This window comes from Perissodus microlepis, chromosome 20 (assembly GCF_051167445.1).
Source record: "Perissodus microlepis isolate ML-2025 ecotype Zambia chromosome 20, ASM5116744v1, whole genome shotgun sequence".
Lineage (NCBI taxonomy): Eukaryota > Metazoa > Chordata > Actinopteri > Cichliformes > Cichlidae > Perissodus > Perissodus microlepis.
Genome location: NC_140480.1, coordinates 4,832,598 through 4,850,083, shown reverse-complemented (window position 1 = coordinate 4,850,083; position 17,486 = coordinate 4,832,598). Strand labels below are relative to the sequence as shown.

Sequence of the window (17,486 nt, the reverse complement as noted above, 5' to 3'; positions counted from 1 at the left end):
ACTACCCCTACCCTACATTCATCCTCTTAAACTTCTCCCTCCCTCTTCCTTCATTTCCTTCCTTCTCTGCATGTCCTCCTTAACTACATCCACAAACCTCTTTTCCTCTTGCCTGGCAGCTCCATAATAAGCATCCTTGGTCCAGTATCCACTGTCCCTCCTCACCTTGCCTCTCTAGCTTTGCCTCCAAATTGCTCAACCTGAGCTTTCCCTCTGATGCGCTCATTTTAATCTTGTCCATTCTGATCTCTCCCAAAGAAAATCTGAGCGTCTTTAGCTCGGCCACGTCCAGCAACACCTCGTCTCTTTCTGTCAGTGTCACCGTCTTCAAACCAAACAGCACAACAGCTCTCACTACCATCTTTAATATGTTCCCTTACTGCTCTCCTTCTTTCACAAATCATCCCTGACACTCATCTCCACCCACTACAACCCGCCTGCACTCTCTTCTTCACCTGTCTGTTACTTTGGGTAGCTGACCCCAGGTATTTAAACTCAACCTGTCCTTGTTGTATTCTTGCTCCCAACTTGAACCCATCTGTCACTCCTGCCGTGCAACTCACCATTGTCTCTCTGTCCTCACATTTGTCCTGCACCACCCTCACACACTTCTCCGCCACTCCTGACCTCCCCATGCAATACCATAGTTCCTCTTTCGGGATGTTATCATCTGTTTCCTCTAGATCCACAAAGACACGGCAGAACTCTTCTGACCTTCTCGATACTTCTGCATCAACACTCTCAAATCAAACATCACATCAGTAGCTCTTTTTCTCTGCATGAAGCCATACTGCTGCTCATTGATCGTCACCTCTCTGCTAGCCTAACCTAACTTCAGCAGCTCTTTCCCTCATCTTCATTTTCTTCTTTCTTGAAACACTGAAATCAGAAGAATCAAACTTAAGTATAGTTGTGTGTAAGTGGGACTGCAAGTGGGCCTCAGACAACCTGTCTTGCTGGCTTTTGTCCACCAAGACCTTCAAGGTCAACTTCATGATTTATTAGTCAAAAAGTGACACATGCACACAAAACTTCTTCAAGTACGTTTAAAAAGAACAAAGAAAAGGAATATATACAAAACACAACACTATTCTATTAAACATGAATATTCCAGAGAGCGCTTCCTTATAATGCAACAACAGGCACTGCTTTAAGAAAAACCATCCCCTCAAACTTATTTCATATTTTAAAGAACTTAAATTCACAAGCACTGATGTGACTGCGCATCACACAGTTGAAACGTTTCTTAAACAGCTGTCCGCAGTATATGAACATCATGATGATGAGCGCTGCACACACACACATGCAGAGTTGCGTAATGCAATGCGATTGTGCCGGTGGCAGTTATCAGCTGGTTGGCGCACAGATCAGCTGCTGCGCGCCGAGCTCTGGGTCTGATCTGCCTGACATCAGATAAACACAACGTCAGCGCTCACGTGTACAGTGAGAGTGGGAGCTTATGCTGCCGGGGAGGGAGAAGTCCTCTCACATGCTGGCAGATGAGAGTCGGGCACTGATGTTCCCCTGTTTGTCTGAGAGGCTGCGTTAAAAATAACTGATGGACAAAAAATGTATCCCCATGTGGATATGCAAAATTGTTTTTAAAAAAACAAACAAAAAAACCCATGCAAGTTTATAATGTGCACACTTTCATCTATACCTTGGTCTAGTTACACTTAAAAGACATCTACAGCAGCTGGCTTGTTATCCCCAGAGCTGATAAAGGTATGGGAACAGTAAACAGATGTTCATCATTAGCAGAGGAAAAAAAAAGAGGGAATCCCTTCTTCAACTTGGCGACCAAGTAGCGCCCCCGGTAATTTAAACATCTGCCTCAATGAAAAGCCGACAGGGAATTGCACAGTGCTGTGGTTGGTTATTGCTAGATAATGAGGTAAATGAGAGAGCTTCAAAGTTTTTTTTTTCATTTGGAAAGATGCCAGTGCAAAGTGTGTCATTTCAAAGGACGGTTGTTAAAAGTTTTTATGGGTAGGATCATAAATCTAATAATTAAATGAAGGTAAAACTATCTGAAACCTTCTTTTGTGGATCCATGTTGGTCCCGGAGTGGTTGGGCACAATCGCTGCCATGTGAAACCTCATTGAAGCCTCGTTGGTACCATTTTGGCTGCTGCTGTGTTAATTTCTTAAGCGACCATCATCAGACTAATAACAAACTGGACCAAAACTGGATCACAGATTTCACAGGTGGTTTGTAAGTAGCATTAAGACAATCCCACAAAAACACCACAAACATCATGTGGAGGTTCACTTTAGTTACTTGATTGAGGGAGGTGAGTCCTGGTGATCACTTCTCAGCTTTTAAGCCTTAAGTTTAAATTGGTGGTTTATACTTTCTCCTACCCTGGCCTTATTGATATGAAGGGGTAAATTAGCTTTAGAGAACAGGTTTTTGTCCCAGGCTAAAAACATGTATTTTAAGCTGCAAAATTTGGCATTTTAACATGTTTGTCTATGCAGGTTTACTTGATGTTGGATCGAGGATTAAGTGGCAATTCAAGGAAATCCATTCTGGCTTCATGTTTTGTTTGCCTGTAGTTGGGTTCTGAATCCAGCACTATCACTGTGATGTATGTGGAAAACAGTTACCTGCTTGTTTTGGAGACAATTTAGAAAAAGTAAGCCAACAAAGAAGAAGCCACTACAGGCTGCCTCCAAAAGTGAGTCACTCCCCTTACACCCCAGTGTTAAAATGCCAAACTTTAAGGAGTCGTACACTCGAAGCAGTAAGCAGTGACCATGAAAACTCAGTGACATTCAGCAACAAGGGAAATAACTGGCAAAGCAAACTGGGCGGGTCAAACTTTTCTGAAATTTGAGGTGAGCAATTGAAACGACTGCCAATGAGGGTGAAGAATATCGCTGACACATGAGCGGGTACAAAACACATTAGATGGTTGCTTAAGGGAATGCAACAAGAGCCCGATCGGCTCTGGTCGGCTGGTGACCAACTGCTAGCTACAAAGTCACGTGTGATGAGTGTGTTGCTTGCTGTGTGAATGCCACTTAAAAACAAAACTACAGCCTGGAACAAAAAAGCAAAACGAAATAAATTGCCATCCTGTAGCACCTATGTCACTATTTGTGGAGGAATTTCTGTTTAATGTGAATTTCTGAGTATAGAGCCTGTGATTTATCACAGTTAATTGCTATAAAATCACAAACAGACTGCATGTAATTGTCAGCCTGTACCAATTCAACTGCAAACTGCTAGCAGGCTTGTTTCAGTCTCAATGACATTTTATGGCCAGTGGTTGGAGATCCCGTCCCCATCTTCAAAGGAACCATTTCGAATGCAGCAGATTGTGAGTTCATTGTACATGGATGCAATAATTATTGGTTGTGTTGTGGTCTCCAACCACTCTTGTCCCTAGTGTATCTGTAGCATAAAGAAAGATAAAAATAAAACCTTGACACTTCAAAATTGTAGAGTACAAAACCAGTGGGAGATGTCACAGTAGATATGTCCATTGCTGCAGCTCAAGCTCACAAGCTAAAGCTCCCGCAGTTTTGAGATCAGTGTCTTAAAATTCAGATTTGATCAAATGTGGCCCCTTGGTTTGGTCTACAAACTACATTTTTCACTTATCAACAGGAACAAAAGGTTAATTCTCTTTCTAAGGCAGATAAGCTGAACACAAACAGCTGTGACTTTGCCCTTATTATGACTCCAGAATGCTTTTGTTCCCTGGATCTGGCCTCACCTGAAGACAAGTTTCTTTGAGTTTGATCGACTTTAACGGGAAGAAACGAGAGGAAGATGTTTTCACCGTTTAAAAGTTCTTTAATTGTTCAGTTGGTATAGGATTTGGAAGCATTGAGTCAAGACATGGTCAGCAGCCATACAAAACAAAACCAACTAATTAACATCGACTTGAGAGGGGGGGGGGGGGGAAACAAAACAAAGCCAACACACATACATTAAAAAGAAGACAATTTAGCCATCGTCAGGTCATCACAGTAAAAAGACGCACAGTCCTAGTCTCAACTCAACAGCATGCTGAAAGTTCAATGATTCGCACAAACTGACATTCACTCACAACTCGAATAAAAGGCTGCAGAACAACCCTGATAGGCAAAAAAGTACAGTAAGACACCTCAGAGAGAACAAAACAAAGAAAACAAATCAATGCATAGACAACAAAAAAAAGTTTCAAAATAGAAGTCAACCTAAAGACAAATTTCTTGTGTTGGCCTTTTACATTGCGATGATTGAGGACATTCAAATAGAAGTTATTGCCAACAGGATATAACACTTGGATAACACTTACCCATAAAAAAAGAGATCATCTTTTTAGTTGTTGTTGGTTTTTCTTTCTCCAGAAACATTTTTAAAAGAGCTAGTAGCTTCCACAAACATCAAGAATGTACAAACAATGGTCATTGTGGCAAGGCTTTGAAGATCCTCGGCTGAATGAACATTAAAAGCCACGAGGCAGACATGCTCGGCGTCGAAACATTACAGTTATTTTAAGTTATACAAGTTAACAAACTGTACTTAAACACATTTAATACTGAGCAGTTCACTAGAAAATAAAAGCATGTCCGGTGTTATCAGCTTAGCTATTCCAGTCGTGTCAATTAACAAGATTTATTTATTTTTTAAAACACTGACAGGATAAAAACGTGTTTACAAAGTTTTTTTTGTTCTCAAATCCACTGAACCAAACAGACTCTCTGTGCTAAATATCAAAATGTATTTTTTTTGCAAATATCCCACTGATAATAGTGCAATAGATACAGTACAGTCAGAAACATACTCCCGAGGATTTAGAAACGCACCGCTTTGCGTTACCTTTCTGAAAGTCAGCTGAAGCAAAAGGAAGCGGAAAGGTTTTTAAATTCTCTGAGTATCGCACGCACTTCTTGTGTTTGGCGCCATGTCTTTAGTTACAGGTAGTTAAAAATTAGAGTTTGTGATTTTAGTGTGAGCAAAGAGCCACTGATGGTTGATGATGTTACAGAGCGACTCGTGGTTCTCCCACCTTTAATGGTGTGTTTGAAGAGCCGGTTGTCGACTCAGTAAGCAATAAATTACAACTACAGCCTGTTTCCTTCCTAACTTTCAATTTCATCTTACAACTTAAAAAATAAAGAAATAAAAAAGTCAAACAATTGGCACACTTAATTCATGTTTCCTATTTCCCAACTATCTGTACAATTAAAAAAAAAAGTTTTACATGTCACGTCTGGGGTGAACGTGCACACTTGTGTTTCATGATTGATGTGATTACGTCTGGTAGTGTTTTTAACTCTTCCCTCTCTCTTTTACAGCCTGCGGGTCGAAAACTAAGCGGCAGAAAGAACAAGCGGGGCCTCATTTATAAACCGATCCATGGACTTCACAAAGAAATAAAAGAAAAAGAGAAACGTGTAGATTTTCATTTACCTAGACCCCGCTGGTCATGCCGTGAGCCTGCTAACCCATGTAGTCAAAGATGAATGATTAATGACGGGCCTGCTGAGAGTGTTACTACACACATCAATCAGCTGATCGTACTAGTATTCATGCAAGCCACACGGAAAATTCCGGAGATCTCAAGTCATACTTGTTTTTGAAAACATTCTGGGTTAATCTGATGAAGGAGAGCAGATGTGGGTTAGATATCACTGTGGCTTACTTCTTTTAGCTGATGACATTTCCGTGTGCAGTATTAAGGGGCGAATTTAAAAATCCGCACCTCCAAATCTGGCGTGGTTGTCTGGCAGAAAAGGATGGAGTGCCAACTCTGGGATGGAAATGAGTTGATGCGTCTAGTGGAAGAGTTTCCAAAGGAAGGGAAGAAGGTAGCGGGAGATTAACACATAGGCTGGCGTGGTCTACACTGAATCTATGTTCCCAACTTCATGCACAGTTTTGGGTCATGAATGAGCCCACAGATACAAGCGGCTAAAACGAGCTTCCTGAGAAAGACGAGCAGAGTAACAGATAGTCTGAGGAGCTCAATCACCCGGGAGGAGTTCATAGTAACCCTGCTATCACCTCCATCTAAAACTAGCTAGCTGAGGTGGTCCAGAGCACTTGGTTTCCTATAGGTGAGATGTTACGGGCATGTCCAGCTAGGAGAGATAACATCTTCTCCGCTGGCTCGGCAAAGCCTCAGTGTCCCTGTAGGAGAGTTGGAGGCAGCTGCTATGGGGGAGGGAGGTCTGAGCATCTAAGCACAGAGTGCCTTCCCTTTGAGCTGGACGTGGATAAGTGGCAGAAAAATTCAAGGATGGATGGATGTTTACCAAATTACACGGAAACTCCACTAATGGGAATGTTTACGTCTCCGCAGAACTACAAAATAATATATGTCTTATTTTTGTCCTGTTGATGGGGTTCAACGTATTTTACTGTATTTCCAGAATGCAGGGTCGAGTTAACATCTGTATCTGTAGGGGAGAGCATTTTGCATTTTTCATGTTTATAAATGAGGCCCCTGGTGGAAAGCAAACAAAAGCCTTTATAACACAACAGCTAAACCAAAAACAACTTCAGCCCAGCGGGGTAAGCAGAAATAATCAAAATCTCTCCTCTAACACTCATCAATCATCGCTCTCGCTGCTTGACCAAAACTATAATTCTCTTTGCTTCGGTCAGCCCGCTGGTCAATTCTACCAGCGTCAGCAGATACAACATGTAACACTGCTAAAAAAAAAAAGAAGTCTCAATACAAACAGAACGATACACATCCAAACCCTCCTAAAAAAACAAAAAACCCAATGATAATCATCCACACGATCTGAGTGTTTTCACTGACTGCCTTGGTGCCAAAGCTTCAGCCCGCAGTGACCCACACTTGAGTGCATCTCAGGTAATGGTGCGCCGACTTGTACGAGGAGGAGTCGAGGGGTGGAAAAGGCCGGGTGGAGGGTGAGGCAGCCCCCGCCCCGTCTCTTCCCGTCCTCTTCTGTCCCTCTCAGGCATCCTCCCTTCACCTCCTCTCCTGAGCTCAGCAGGGGTCGTGTTTGTGGAGATTAAAGGTGGTGTGGATCATGTGCAGGGAGGGATTGGGGGTGAGGTGGGTGGGACGAGGGGCGCGGGAGCCAGGGTCACTGTCGTCGATCCTCCGTCTCTGACCGTGAGAACGCCATCACCACATCCTCTGCACCTGAGAATCAACGTGAGACACAAATACAGACTTTTAATGTGACATGCTTTTTATCTAACACCAGCATCGATCGATAAAGTACAATAGAAAGGATAAAAAAGAAATAAAAAAACACTACTCAGGCTACTTGTGCGCTTACATTTGACTTATGCCGTGTCTCTACTGTTGCACTGTAACGCTGCTGCTGCTGGGCCCTTGTGGCAATAGATACACACTTTGAATGAGGTAGTATGTCATCAGTGACAACAGCACATTGGAAAAGGATTTTGTTCGCACTAATAAATGCTGCCACCTGCACAAGCTGCAAGCATCGATAAAAAGCTATTTAGTTTTTCTTTTTCGGACTGTCAGAAATATCATTATCGTAAATTTCCTTTATTCTGGGACATCGTTTTGAGGCTATATTTCCCACCTTTAGTAGCCACCCGGACAGGACATGATGGAAAACCAAAAAAGGTAAGGATTTTATTATCAACTAGGAAGGAAACTTTATTTCCAGCTTCAGAAGATAAGCTGTTAAAAGAAACTATTTACTTTTCTGACTAACAGGAAACGTGTTGTTGCCTTTTCTTAGAGTCGGTCTAAATATTGGACTAGGCACAGAAGCAGTAAGTGCAAACACAACCATACAGAAATACTAAGGAACTTTTGCGCCAGTCATGAAAGATTTGAGAAGAGGCCTCGGGCAGAGACTTATGAAAGTTACCTGATGCATTTACAAAAAAGTCAAGTGCGAAACATTTGTTGGGCTGCATGCACAAAAAACAAGGCCGCTCTCTGCTGTGAGGGATCAATTTGCATTCAAACTGCACCGCTCTTCTAGCTACATGCATCTATCCCGGTCAGTCTTCCACATGTTTTGAGCTATCGGATAACCCAAAACAAGTTTGAGTTCAAAGTGTGAAGCCAGACAAGTTTTCCACAGGTCCTAGGATCCCGTCGGTATCCTGTAAATCCTGTTGGCTGTGACTATAAAGCCGAAGGGGAATACCCTGCCGTGAAAATCCTTTTGGTGCATACAGGTAATTTCGTGTATCGCCATATATGTATCACCTACTGTGGGAACCCACCCTCCTCAATCGGAAATCACAGCACTCTGACTGGAGATACTGCAACACCCTGAGTGGCTCACTGACCTCCTGCATCCTGCTCTGCAATGATAACACTTAAATCTGAGGCTTCAGCACCAGTCAGTGTCTTCTGCTGTAGTACAAGTGTGTCTGCCAGTAAACTGTGTGAGAATCCAGCAAATTTCCAATTTGTGGAAAAACTATCAGTGTTCACCATTTCCTTTATTCTTTCTGTGCTCGTTTCATTTTGCCACCTTAATGAGGACCAACCGATAATTACAGCCTCATTTGTGTTGAGTCAACTAATGAATCCTGCCAGCTACACAAAAAGGACTTTCTCAGCTGGCTTCTGCTTAACAAGAAATCTTTCATTAGTCTGCTGCCAACTGTGATTTGTCAAGTGATTTGGACACACACCCACTGAGAGTGTTTTTTTACTCTCATAAGTGGATATACATTTTCCACTTCTGTTTACATAACATTAAATAAAATATACAAAGGTAATTCAGTGCCTCATATATTAAGCACTCCGGCATTCAGAGTTTCAACAAAGAAGAAAATATCTAGTTGTCAAAAAGGAAGTACTCTCCCTCTTTTAATTTTAAGGTTTTACATACAGGACAACACAACTTCTTCACATCATTGCTTCAATTCATTGATGTGTGTTTGCATTCATTCATGCACAGCTCTCTTAAGGTCCCCCCCACAGCATTTCAATCAGGCTGAGGTCAGGACTTTGACTGGACCGCTGCAAGATGTTAATTCTTTTCTTTTTCAGTTATTCTTACAGATGTTTTGCTTTGCTCGATTCATTGTCCTGCTGCATGAGGCAGTGTGGGCTTCAGCTGTCAGACAGCCTCACATTTGACTCTAAATACTTATACAGGCTGCAAAACAAGCGCAAATCGTCATCCCCACCACTGCGGTGACAGTTGGTTTGACTTAAATAAAATGGTAAATGGCCTGTATTTATATAGCGCTTTACTAGTCCCTAAGGACCCCAAAGCGCTTTACATGTCCAGTCATCCACCCATTCACACACACATTCACACACTGGTGATGGCAAGCTTGTTTGTGCTGAAATGATGCGGGCAAATGGTTTTCTGCAAATGTGTTACTGTGTGTTATAACCAAACGTCTCCACTTTGGTCTTGCATCTCTGAAGGTTATTGTTCTCAATGTGCAACTTTGCAAACCCAAGAGAAGCAGTTTTCTCCTGACAAAGCTTCCAGACAAGCTATATTTACATTTAACATGCTAACTCAGGCCTGCAGAAGCTGAGATTAAACTCTTGAGTTTATTTTGTTGTTTTGTTTTTCTGACCTTGGGGTGAATTTGCTGGGATGCACACTGACAATGATTGTTTGGCAATGGCCTCATAACCCTCCCCAGATTGTTGGACCAGCAACTATTGCTTCTCTAAGATCACAACTGATGGCTTTCCTCCTTGGCATCATGCTAACACACACCTGAATGCTCCAGAAACAGCAAACTTCCAAACCCTCTGCTACTTCTCGAGGTGCAGATCCCTGTTTATTATTATTAGATTTTGTGTTTTTTAAGACGCTGTCTTTTCTTTGTCACATGACTATCAAGTACTTTTGCACCACTGCATAACTGTTGCTGGATAGGATGTCAATGGGCATTTCCTCCACCAGCTCTTCAAGTCAGAGTGATGCCGGAGAGGCTGATTTGCACCCATGTGATAATACAGTGGCTTAGCTAAATCACAACGAGTGACTGGGGGTCATGTGTCCTCCCTTATGCAAGCTCTAAGGAGGCAGCACCCTCATCTAAGCTAAATAGAGTATTTCTAGTCTACTGTTGCGTGTTACATGTGAAAAAGCCTAGCGGAAGATAATGTCCCAACCTGATTCATTTGAGACCCCATTAATGTCTCCCAAAACCTTAAATTAAAAAAACTACCTCAACGATGAGAGGAGTAAAACGATAGCAAGGTGCAAGAGTCTACATCTACAGTACGCATGAGCATGTGATGACATAAAAACCATCTAATAAGCAACATCTAAGAAATCTCATTAACACCGAGCTCCACACCTTTTCAAATGGTTAAGAAGAATCTCTATCAGCACCTCGTGTGTGCCTGCTATAAAAAGCCTTTCTTCTCTTCAGCCCTGAAGTGCGTGTTAGATTTAATTATTATGGAGATATGAAAGTAGGCCAGGGACTGTGAGCCTTCACATGTATTTGGCACAAAGGGCGGACCCTCCTCATCAGACGGCTCAGACCCTCCAAAAAACCAGAATTTTGTTTTTAATTTGCTATCGCTCTGGGAAAATAATTTGCATCTTTCTATAGTGCATTCAGGTCTTCCTGGAGCTTGATGAGATCAAGACTTTTTTGAGGGGGGCGGAGGGTTAATATGATCTTTCAAGCTCCCCCCCCCATGGGAGCTCCCTGGCTTACCCAAAAGAGACTACAAGAAAGAAAAAACAGTATCAGAAACATGCTGCTTGACTTCAGCTCATAACACAAACCTCATCTGCTCTGAGACACCACGTGGGGATAAATGGTGCTTGAAAAAGAGACAATTATGTAATACCACACAATAGGAGAGTCGACCTGAATTACACCTCTGCTGAATAGCACGGATCATGTTTTGGTGCAGCAGCGTGTAATAACAGCCATTCATCAGAATAAACGCCTGCCTGAATTATTTTGTGTGATGGGAGTTTGTTATTGTGTAGCGGGCGGTTCACGCTCTGAGCAACTTGGGCAGAATAAAGCAGCCGATAGTTTCTCCAAATACTTCCACAGATGGATGGAAGGGCTTTATCTGAGCACTTTGCCCTGCCACACACACACACACACACACACACACACACACACACACACACACACACTCTAGCCAACAAAATGGAAACGTCAGGTCCCTCAACACTGTTGCCTAGCGACAGATAAAAATCAAGACTGCATCACTGCTGTTGCGGCCTATGAACAAAAAGCTTTCGGTCTGTTTCGTTGCAGCTCTGCGTCCAGCCCCCTTTCTCCTTCCTGCTCCCCCACCCACCTCACACTGGCTCCTTCCTCGCCACACGAGAGCGGCACAACACCGGATGGTGGATTATATGAATACAGCGACAGTAAATGTGCTCAGCCCACCAAAAGAAACAAAATAAGAACATTAATGCGTTCACATGAACATATTCATAAGCAAGCAGCCTTTCTTCGCTTCTCTGAGACTACAAATCAAAATGTGGTTGCCTGGGATTAACTGCAAAACACACAGGCCTGCAGAAAAACCTCAGAGGACAAGAAAACTGTGAATTAACCCAAAAAGAAGTTTGTTTGATGTCAAAGGCGCCAAGCTGCACTCCCAAGGGTGTCTCCAGCCTCTACATGATGACTCTAGTGTAGCAGTGAGGAAGCACCAGCAACACTTCAGGTCACAATCTGTGCAGGGTCAGGCCAGGGGATAAAGGCGTGGGACACCCATCATCCCCCCAAACTCAACAACAGCAGGGGCGAGTTAAGAAGCGTGACACACAGTGGGGAAGTGTGTGTGGTCCAGCTCAAAATATTTACCAAACACAGTGGGTCTGTCAGCTCAGAGCCCTGCACTTCTTACTGCTTAGTAATTATTACAACAACATAATTTTAAACTGTCATTTTAAACAAGATAATAAAGCTCAACAACTTTGTGGTTTAAAAATAAAAAATACTATTTTAATGCTATCCTTTATAAACAAGGCTGTACAGATAGATTTAATCTGTTTGTAACAACATTTGTTTTTAGAGAAAAGAACTAAAAATCAGTTTTGGTTAAGGAGATCATAAAGCAGTTCTTTCAGACATACTCTAACACACCTACTGGCAAATTTGGAATAGAGATATAAGGAGAAACTGAGGCAGACGTGGTACTTAATAAATCTGAGTGCTGGGCAGCAGACTCATGCTGCAGTGAGGAATCGGATAAAGCCAGGATCAATACGGCTATGGCCAAGCCAAGAAGCCAAACAAAGCGGGGGGAGGGGGTTTGCTCAGTGCTCTGACCTGGTCTGAATATATTGATCAAACATGGCTGCGGTGAATGAATGGATAAGACAGACAGAAAGAGACCCGAATATCATAGCCAGGCTGTGTAATTAGCACCCCAGCCTGGCCCTCAGCTGGCCCTTTCATGACACCTGCTCCACTCCTACCAGTGTAGCACGTCACAACACCACCGAGGCCCAGAAGGGAAGGTCAGCTTTCCTGGGACATCTGAGGTTGCCATGGCAACCCGACTCCTCCTCCACCTCTATTGTTGAGGCCATGCAGCATCCTTCTGGGAGGAATAAACTTCCCTCGTCAAATCAGAAAGGATAACAAGCCCCGAGACTGCTAGCTTTATGAGCGGTTTTGACAAACCGTATTATTTAAAGTGACATGACGCCAATTACAGAAAGCTGTGGATAAAAGAGCTAAAGAGGAGGAATAAAAAGCCCTATTACAAAGACAACACCACTGTATTTCCCGTACTGCGCGTCAACTAGTGTGTCAACGAGGTCTCTGCATCATAACGTGTTAATTCACTTTAAATAGACACAGTTATTGTTCAGTATTAGTCAAAAAGTGGCAATTAACACTCAAAGGGAGTGCCAAAAAACACAACTTCAGGATTTCTCACTTCAATGCCAAACATGGTAACAGCTTTTAAGCACAGCTTATTATCCTTCTATGCAGATTAAAAAAAACAACTTCATTAAGGCGTTACAGAAAAAAGCTGTGTGGAAAAAAACCCCGTCTTAGCTACGGAGCCTTCGGCAGAGAATTCCTCTTTGGCCTGATTAAAATCGCAAAACAAAATTCTGTATTTGCATGTATGGTAATCAGCCAATTAAAACTATCTGAAATGCAAATCCAGTGACCCCTACTCTTACAAGAAATATGAGTGGCAGAAAGCTGATTTTCTATTGTTTTTTGTTTGGTTGTTTTTTTCCCCACAAGGAAGAACCAGTAAAAAAAAAATCTGGTAGTTGAGCAGAGTCTGAGAAAATGAGTCCCGTGTGAGCTACATTCCCACTCAGTCTACTCGACACGATGAAGCCTGAACACTTCTCTGCTGCACATCATTTTTGCACCAGAACGTGCTAAGCAGACAGCAACCCTAATGTTATCCATCAGTTACATCAGTAGAGCTACACCTTAGGAAATGTCTTGCAGACAACCTAACCTTGATTTCGAATAACATCAGAGGACATTTTCACTACTCCACTGTGCACTCAGCGCCCTCTAGGCACCCCACCACCTGATCAATGACGCCATGTGTGACACTATTGCTCCAGAATATCAGAGCATCCTGCGTCAGCGTGGTCAAACTACGCTGCGTTTCACAGAATCACAAAGTCCCAGTTTAGAAAGTGTACCAGTATTGATGACCGTGTCACCCGTTCGCGACGCTGAGAACATGGGCAGACCAATTTTTCCCCAGACAGAAAAACTCAATAAGGAGATTGAAAAATGAGGCCTATAATTCAACATGATCATGATAGAATTAATAAAACGTTATCAATATCAACCCCTGAAGTAGTACGAAGTGAATAATAATTAAAGCTGTAGCTTCAGCATCTGCTGCAGAGATTAACCAGAAGTTTATGGAGATGCAACTGCCAGCTTGACCCACCCTCACTTATGGCAACATTTTAGTAACAGTGTTGACATCCTTGCCAATCTCATTTAGCAACCAAAGAAAACCCCAAACAACTGAAGATAACTTTATCTTATTGGATAAAAATATATTCATAAGTTTAACTTGAAATAATAAAGGCAACAAATTGCAAAGCTATGCATATCACAACATGTGAAAAACAACAATATCATATTGTGAGTGAAGTACTGAGATAATATCGATAACTGATAATTGTGTGGTGTCTGTATTCCGATAATGCAGTATGAGAAAGACAAACACCAGTTGCCTTGAGGTGTGCGTCTGGCTGCTGCACCGTGTGATGGCTCGCTGGTACAGACAGTTCTGCTGGTTCATCCGGCGGGATGAAGGAAAAGGTCTCCTGTCATTATAATGAAGTGTGAGCAGTGCAAACTAGATAGAGTACAGCATGAGTCAAACCTCTTGGACAGGTGTTGGGAATTTGTCTAGCAGCAGAAATACACATTCAAATACATTCTAGTGCAAACGGCCTTTCCTCAAAGTGTATGAATAAAATTAGCATAATTACCTATGTTTATCAGCTTGCTGTGTGACTCACTACCAGGCAACAAATATACTTCCTTTCATCTTTTTTTACTCCCCAATTACCAAGTGTAAATGAGATCAAATACTGGACTTTCTCTTCACACCAATTGAAAAGATCCCATGTGTGCTGATCCCTACAAACCGCTGTCCTTCAGCACAGCGCTCAATATTTAAAACAGATTAACTCTCAGCAATCTGCACGATGCTTAATCACAATACCTCAGACATAGTGCAGACCACAAATTATCCACTGGCACACCGAGGAAGTGGCACGCTGCCAAATGACACTAAATGTGTCCGTTTCTGTGATGTATAATGCAGACTTGGAGCGCCATATTCCTCCATAATTGATGAGACTCTTCCTAGCTTTATTGACAAAGCAAAGACTTTGCATGGAGTGAGAGGCGGCGAGCACAGCAGCATAAACTGACAGCTAGACTGCAGTTAAAAAAAGAAAAATGTACATCATAAATTAATGACTTCAAACCAGTACTGATCTCCCATTCGGGTGCTGTAGTTTGAAATATATGACACGATCATACGTCCTGTCTGCTGCAGTTCTTTATATTCTGCTGCCTGATGAAGGAACGCAGTCTAATAATGAAATGCACATCATCAGTGATGCAATGACCCATATTAAAAATTCAATGTCGCGTCCCACACTGCACAGTGAGGGCGCGATTAACAAAATGTCAGTGTACTTCGGCGGCACGGCGCGGCGCGGCACAGCATGTCGTACCTTTTACCCGCACCTTATTCAACACCTTATATAATCACAGCCTAATCCCTTCGACGCAGAAAATGTGATGTTTCTAAATTCAAACATGATTGTTTCCCCACAGAGCAAGGACGCAGACAAGGACACCTAACACTTCCCTCTGGGTGAAGCATCAAAGCCAATTTTCCAAGCTGGAAGCTCCCCTGGGGAACCCAATATCATAAAGGGCAAAGCAAGACCGGAGCCCCAGCAGGTTCACCACAGGAGGACAGCGGGACTCCGAGCTCGCAGATGTGTTTTTGGACTGAGCTAAAGTCTACTCACAAATAAATAAATAGAGTAACAATGCTGCTGCTTTTTTAGGTAACTGCAGTGCCTTTTCACATATACCATTTTGTTAAATATAGCGCCCTCAGGTGGATTAAGCTCAGGAGCACCACAGACAGGTTTAGAAAGCTCAACAGCATCCTCTGCTGTCTTGACAAGGCATGACCAGCATTTGTAAGGTTACATCTGTAATGAAGAGTGATTTACAGAGCAAACATCAAAATATTATCCATTAAGTAAAGCAGAGGAGAAACTAGTGATGTGCTTGAGCTGAGGATGAGTCACTTGTTTCCAGCCAGTCATGCTGTTTGCGGCGTGAGTAATCTCGCAGCGCTGGTGGGCTGCTGAGTTGGCCTCCTGTGCACAGTCAGCGAACCAGTTCGGCCTGCTGGGGTGCAGACTGTAAAGGATGATGTGTGTGGAGGGATTTTCCCCTTGTTTTTGGTCGGGCATTTTTTCCTCTAAGGGTGGTGTCTGTGGGCTAATGTTTTATACATGTTTAGCAATAGCACGCTGCCATAAACACCTTTGATTTGTACACATTTACAAAAAACTATGAAAATTAGAATTATACTGATATGCAAAATAGGAGTACAACAGGGTTTTTGAGCCTTTGGGGGTTGAATATGAGGCTGGTACCTTGTCTCTATGAATTTTGCTGCCATTTGATAAACAAAGATAGTTAAAAATTTGTCTTTTTACAATAACAGTGATTTTCTTTTCACCCTGGATAAAACTTACTGGGGCGTGCCAAAACCATCTTTCTGCAGTCCTATGAAAAACTAAGCACACCACATGGTTCAGTAACTTGTAGAACCACCTTTAGCATCATTAACTTAAGTCATTATTTTCTGTATGACTTCATCAGTCTCTCACATCATTGTGGAGGGATTTTGGCCCACTCTTCTTTACACAGTTCCTTCAGTTCATTGAAGTTTGCCAGAGTTCATTCATGTACAGCTCTCCTAAGGCCCTGGCACTACTTTTCAATGTGGGTGAAGTCTGGACTTCGTCTGGGTCATTGCAACACATTGTCCCGTTGAATGACCCGGTGGGGGCCAAGCTTCAGCTGTCAGGGATATGGCCTCGCATTTGACTCTAGAGTACCAACATCTGCACTTTGGTCTCATCTGTCCAAAGGACATTGTTCCTGAAGTCCTGTGGTTTCTTCAGATGCAGTGTTGCAAGCCTACACCATGCTGCCCAGCTCTTTTTAGAGAGAAGAGGCCTTCTGCTGGCAACCCTTCTAGCCATAATTGTTTAGTGTTATTCTAATTGTAATGCCATGAACATCAACATTTAGCATGCTGACTGAGGCCTGCAGAGTCTGATGTGTAGCTCTTGGATATTTTGCAATTTCTCTCTGTATTGCACAGTCTGACCTTGGGGTGAATTTAGTGAGACATTCTTCCAGGGAAGAGTGTGGCAGTGTGTTAAACACCTAATGCTCCAGACCTAAATTAATGCAAACTGACAAACAGATCTGATTTTATAATCAATTAAAGTGCTTTTGTTTATCAGCACCTAGTGGCTACTTGCCTTCTTAATTTCTACTTAATTTCTATGGAAGCAGTAAGGGCGTAGTTAGTTTTTCACAGAACAGCATGAAGTGCTGAGAAAACTTTTTCACATGAATGTATTTTGCAACTACATGAACAAGTATTTCCTAATAAAAAATGCTTCAGCTAAAATGACTGCACCATTAAACTGTGTGTGTGTGTGTGTGTGTGTGTGTGTGTGTGTGTGTGTGTGTGTGTGTGTGTGTGTGCATGTGTCACAGCCTTACCCTGGTCTATGTTGTGCTGCGGTAGCTGGCTCATCTGACTGTGGACCACACCTGCGTAATTTCGGAGAAAAGCCTCTTCACTCGGCGTAAGCTGAAGAGGAGTAAACAAAGTGACTTTAAAAATCACAAAAAAAGTAAAAACAAATTGAAATACTGACCTCAAAGACTAAGTCAAATACTTCTGTTCAACATGCTGATTAATGAAACATAGCAATTCTCCCAGAAACAGCTATGAGGCAATTTAGATCCAAAATATTTTGATTTTTAACAT

At 42.5% G+C, this 17,486-nt stretch overlaps 1 protein-coding gene across 1 annotated transcript in view; it reads right to left on the bottom strand.

Annotated features, from left to right (window-relative positions):
- Nucleotides 1–3,784: 3,784 nt before the first annotated feature.
- ctnnbip1 (catenin, beta interacting protein 1) overlaps nucleotides 3,785–17,486 on the bottom strand; it is a 26,168-nt gene continuing 12,466 nt past the window's right edge. Inside the window, exons 3-4 of the mRNA XM_084916335.1 lie at nucleotides 17,216–17,306; nucleotides 3,785–7,118 (exon numbers count right to left, since the gene is read on the bottom strand). Of these exons, the coding sequence (XP_084772461.1) occupies nucleotides 7,060–7,118; nucleotides 17,216–17,306 (150 nt within the window). The 3' untranslated portion in view covers nucleotides 3,785–7,059. The remainder of the gene's footprint in view (nucleotides 7,119–17,215; nucleotides 17,307–17,486) is intronic.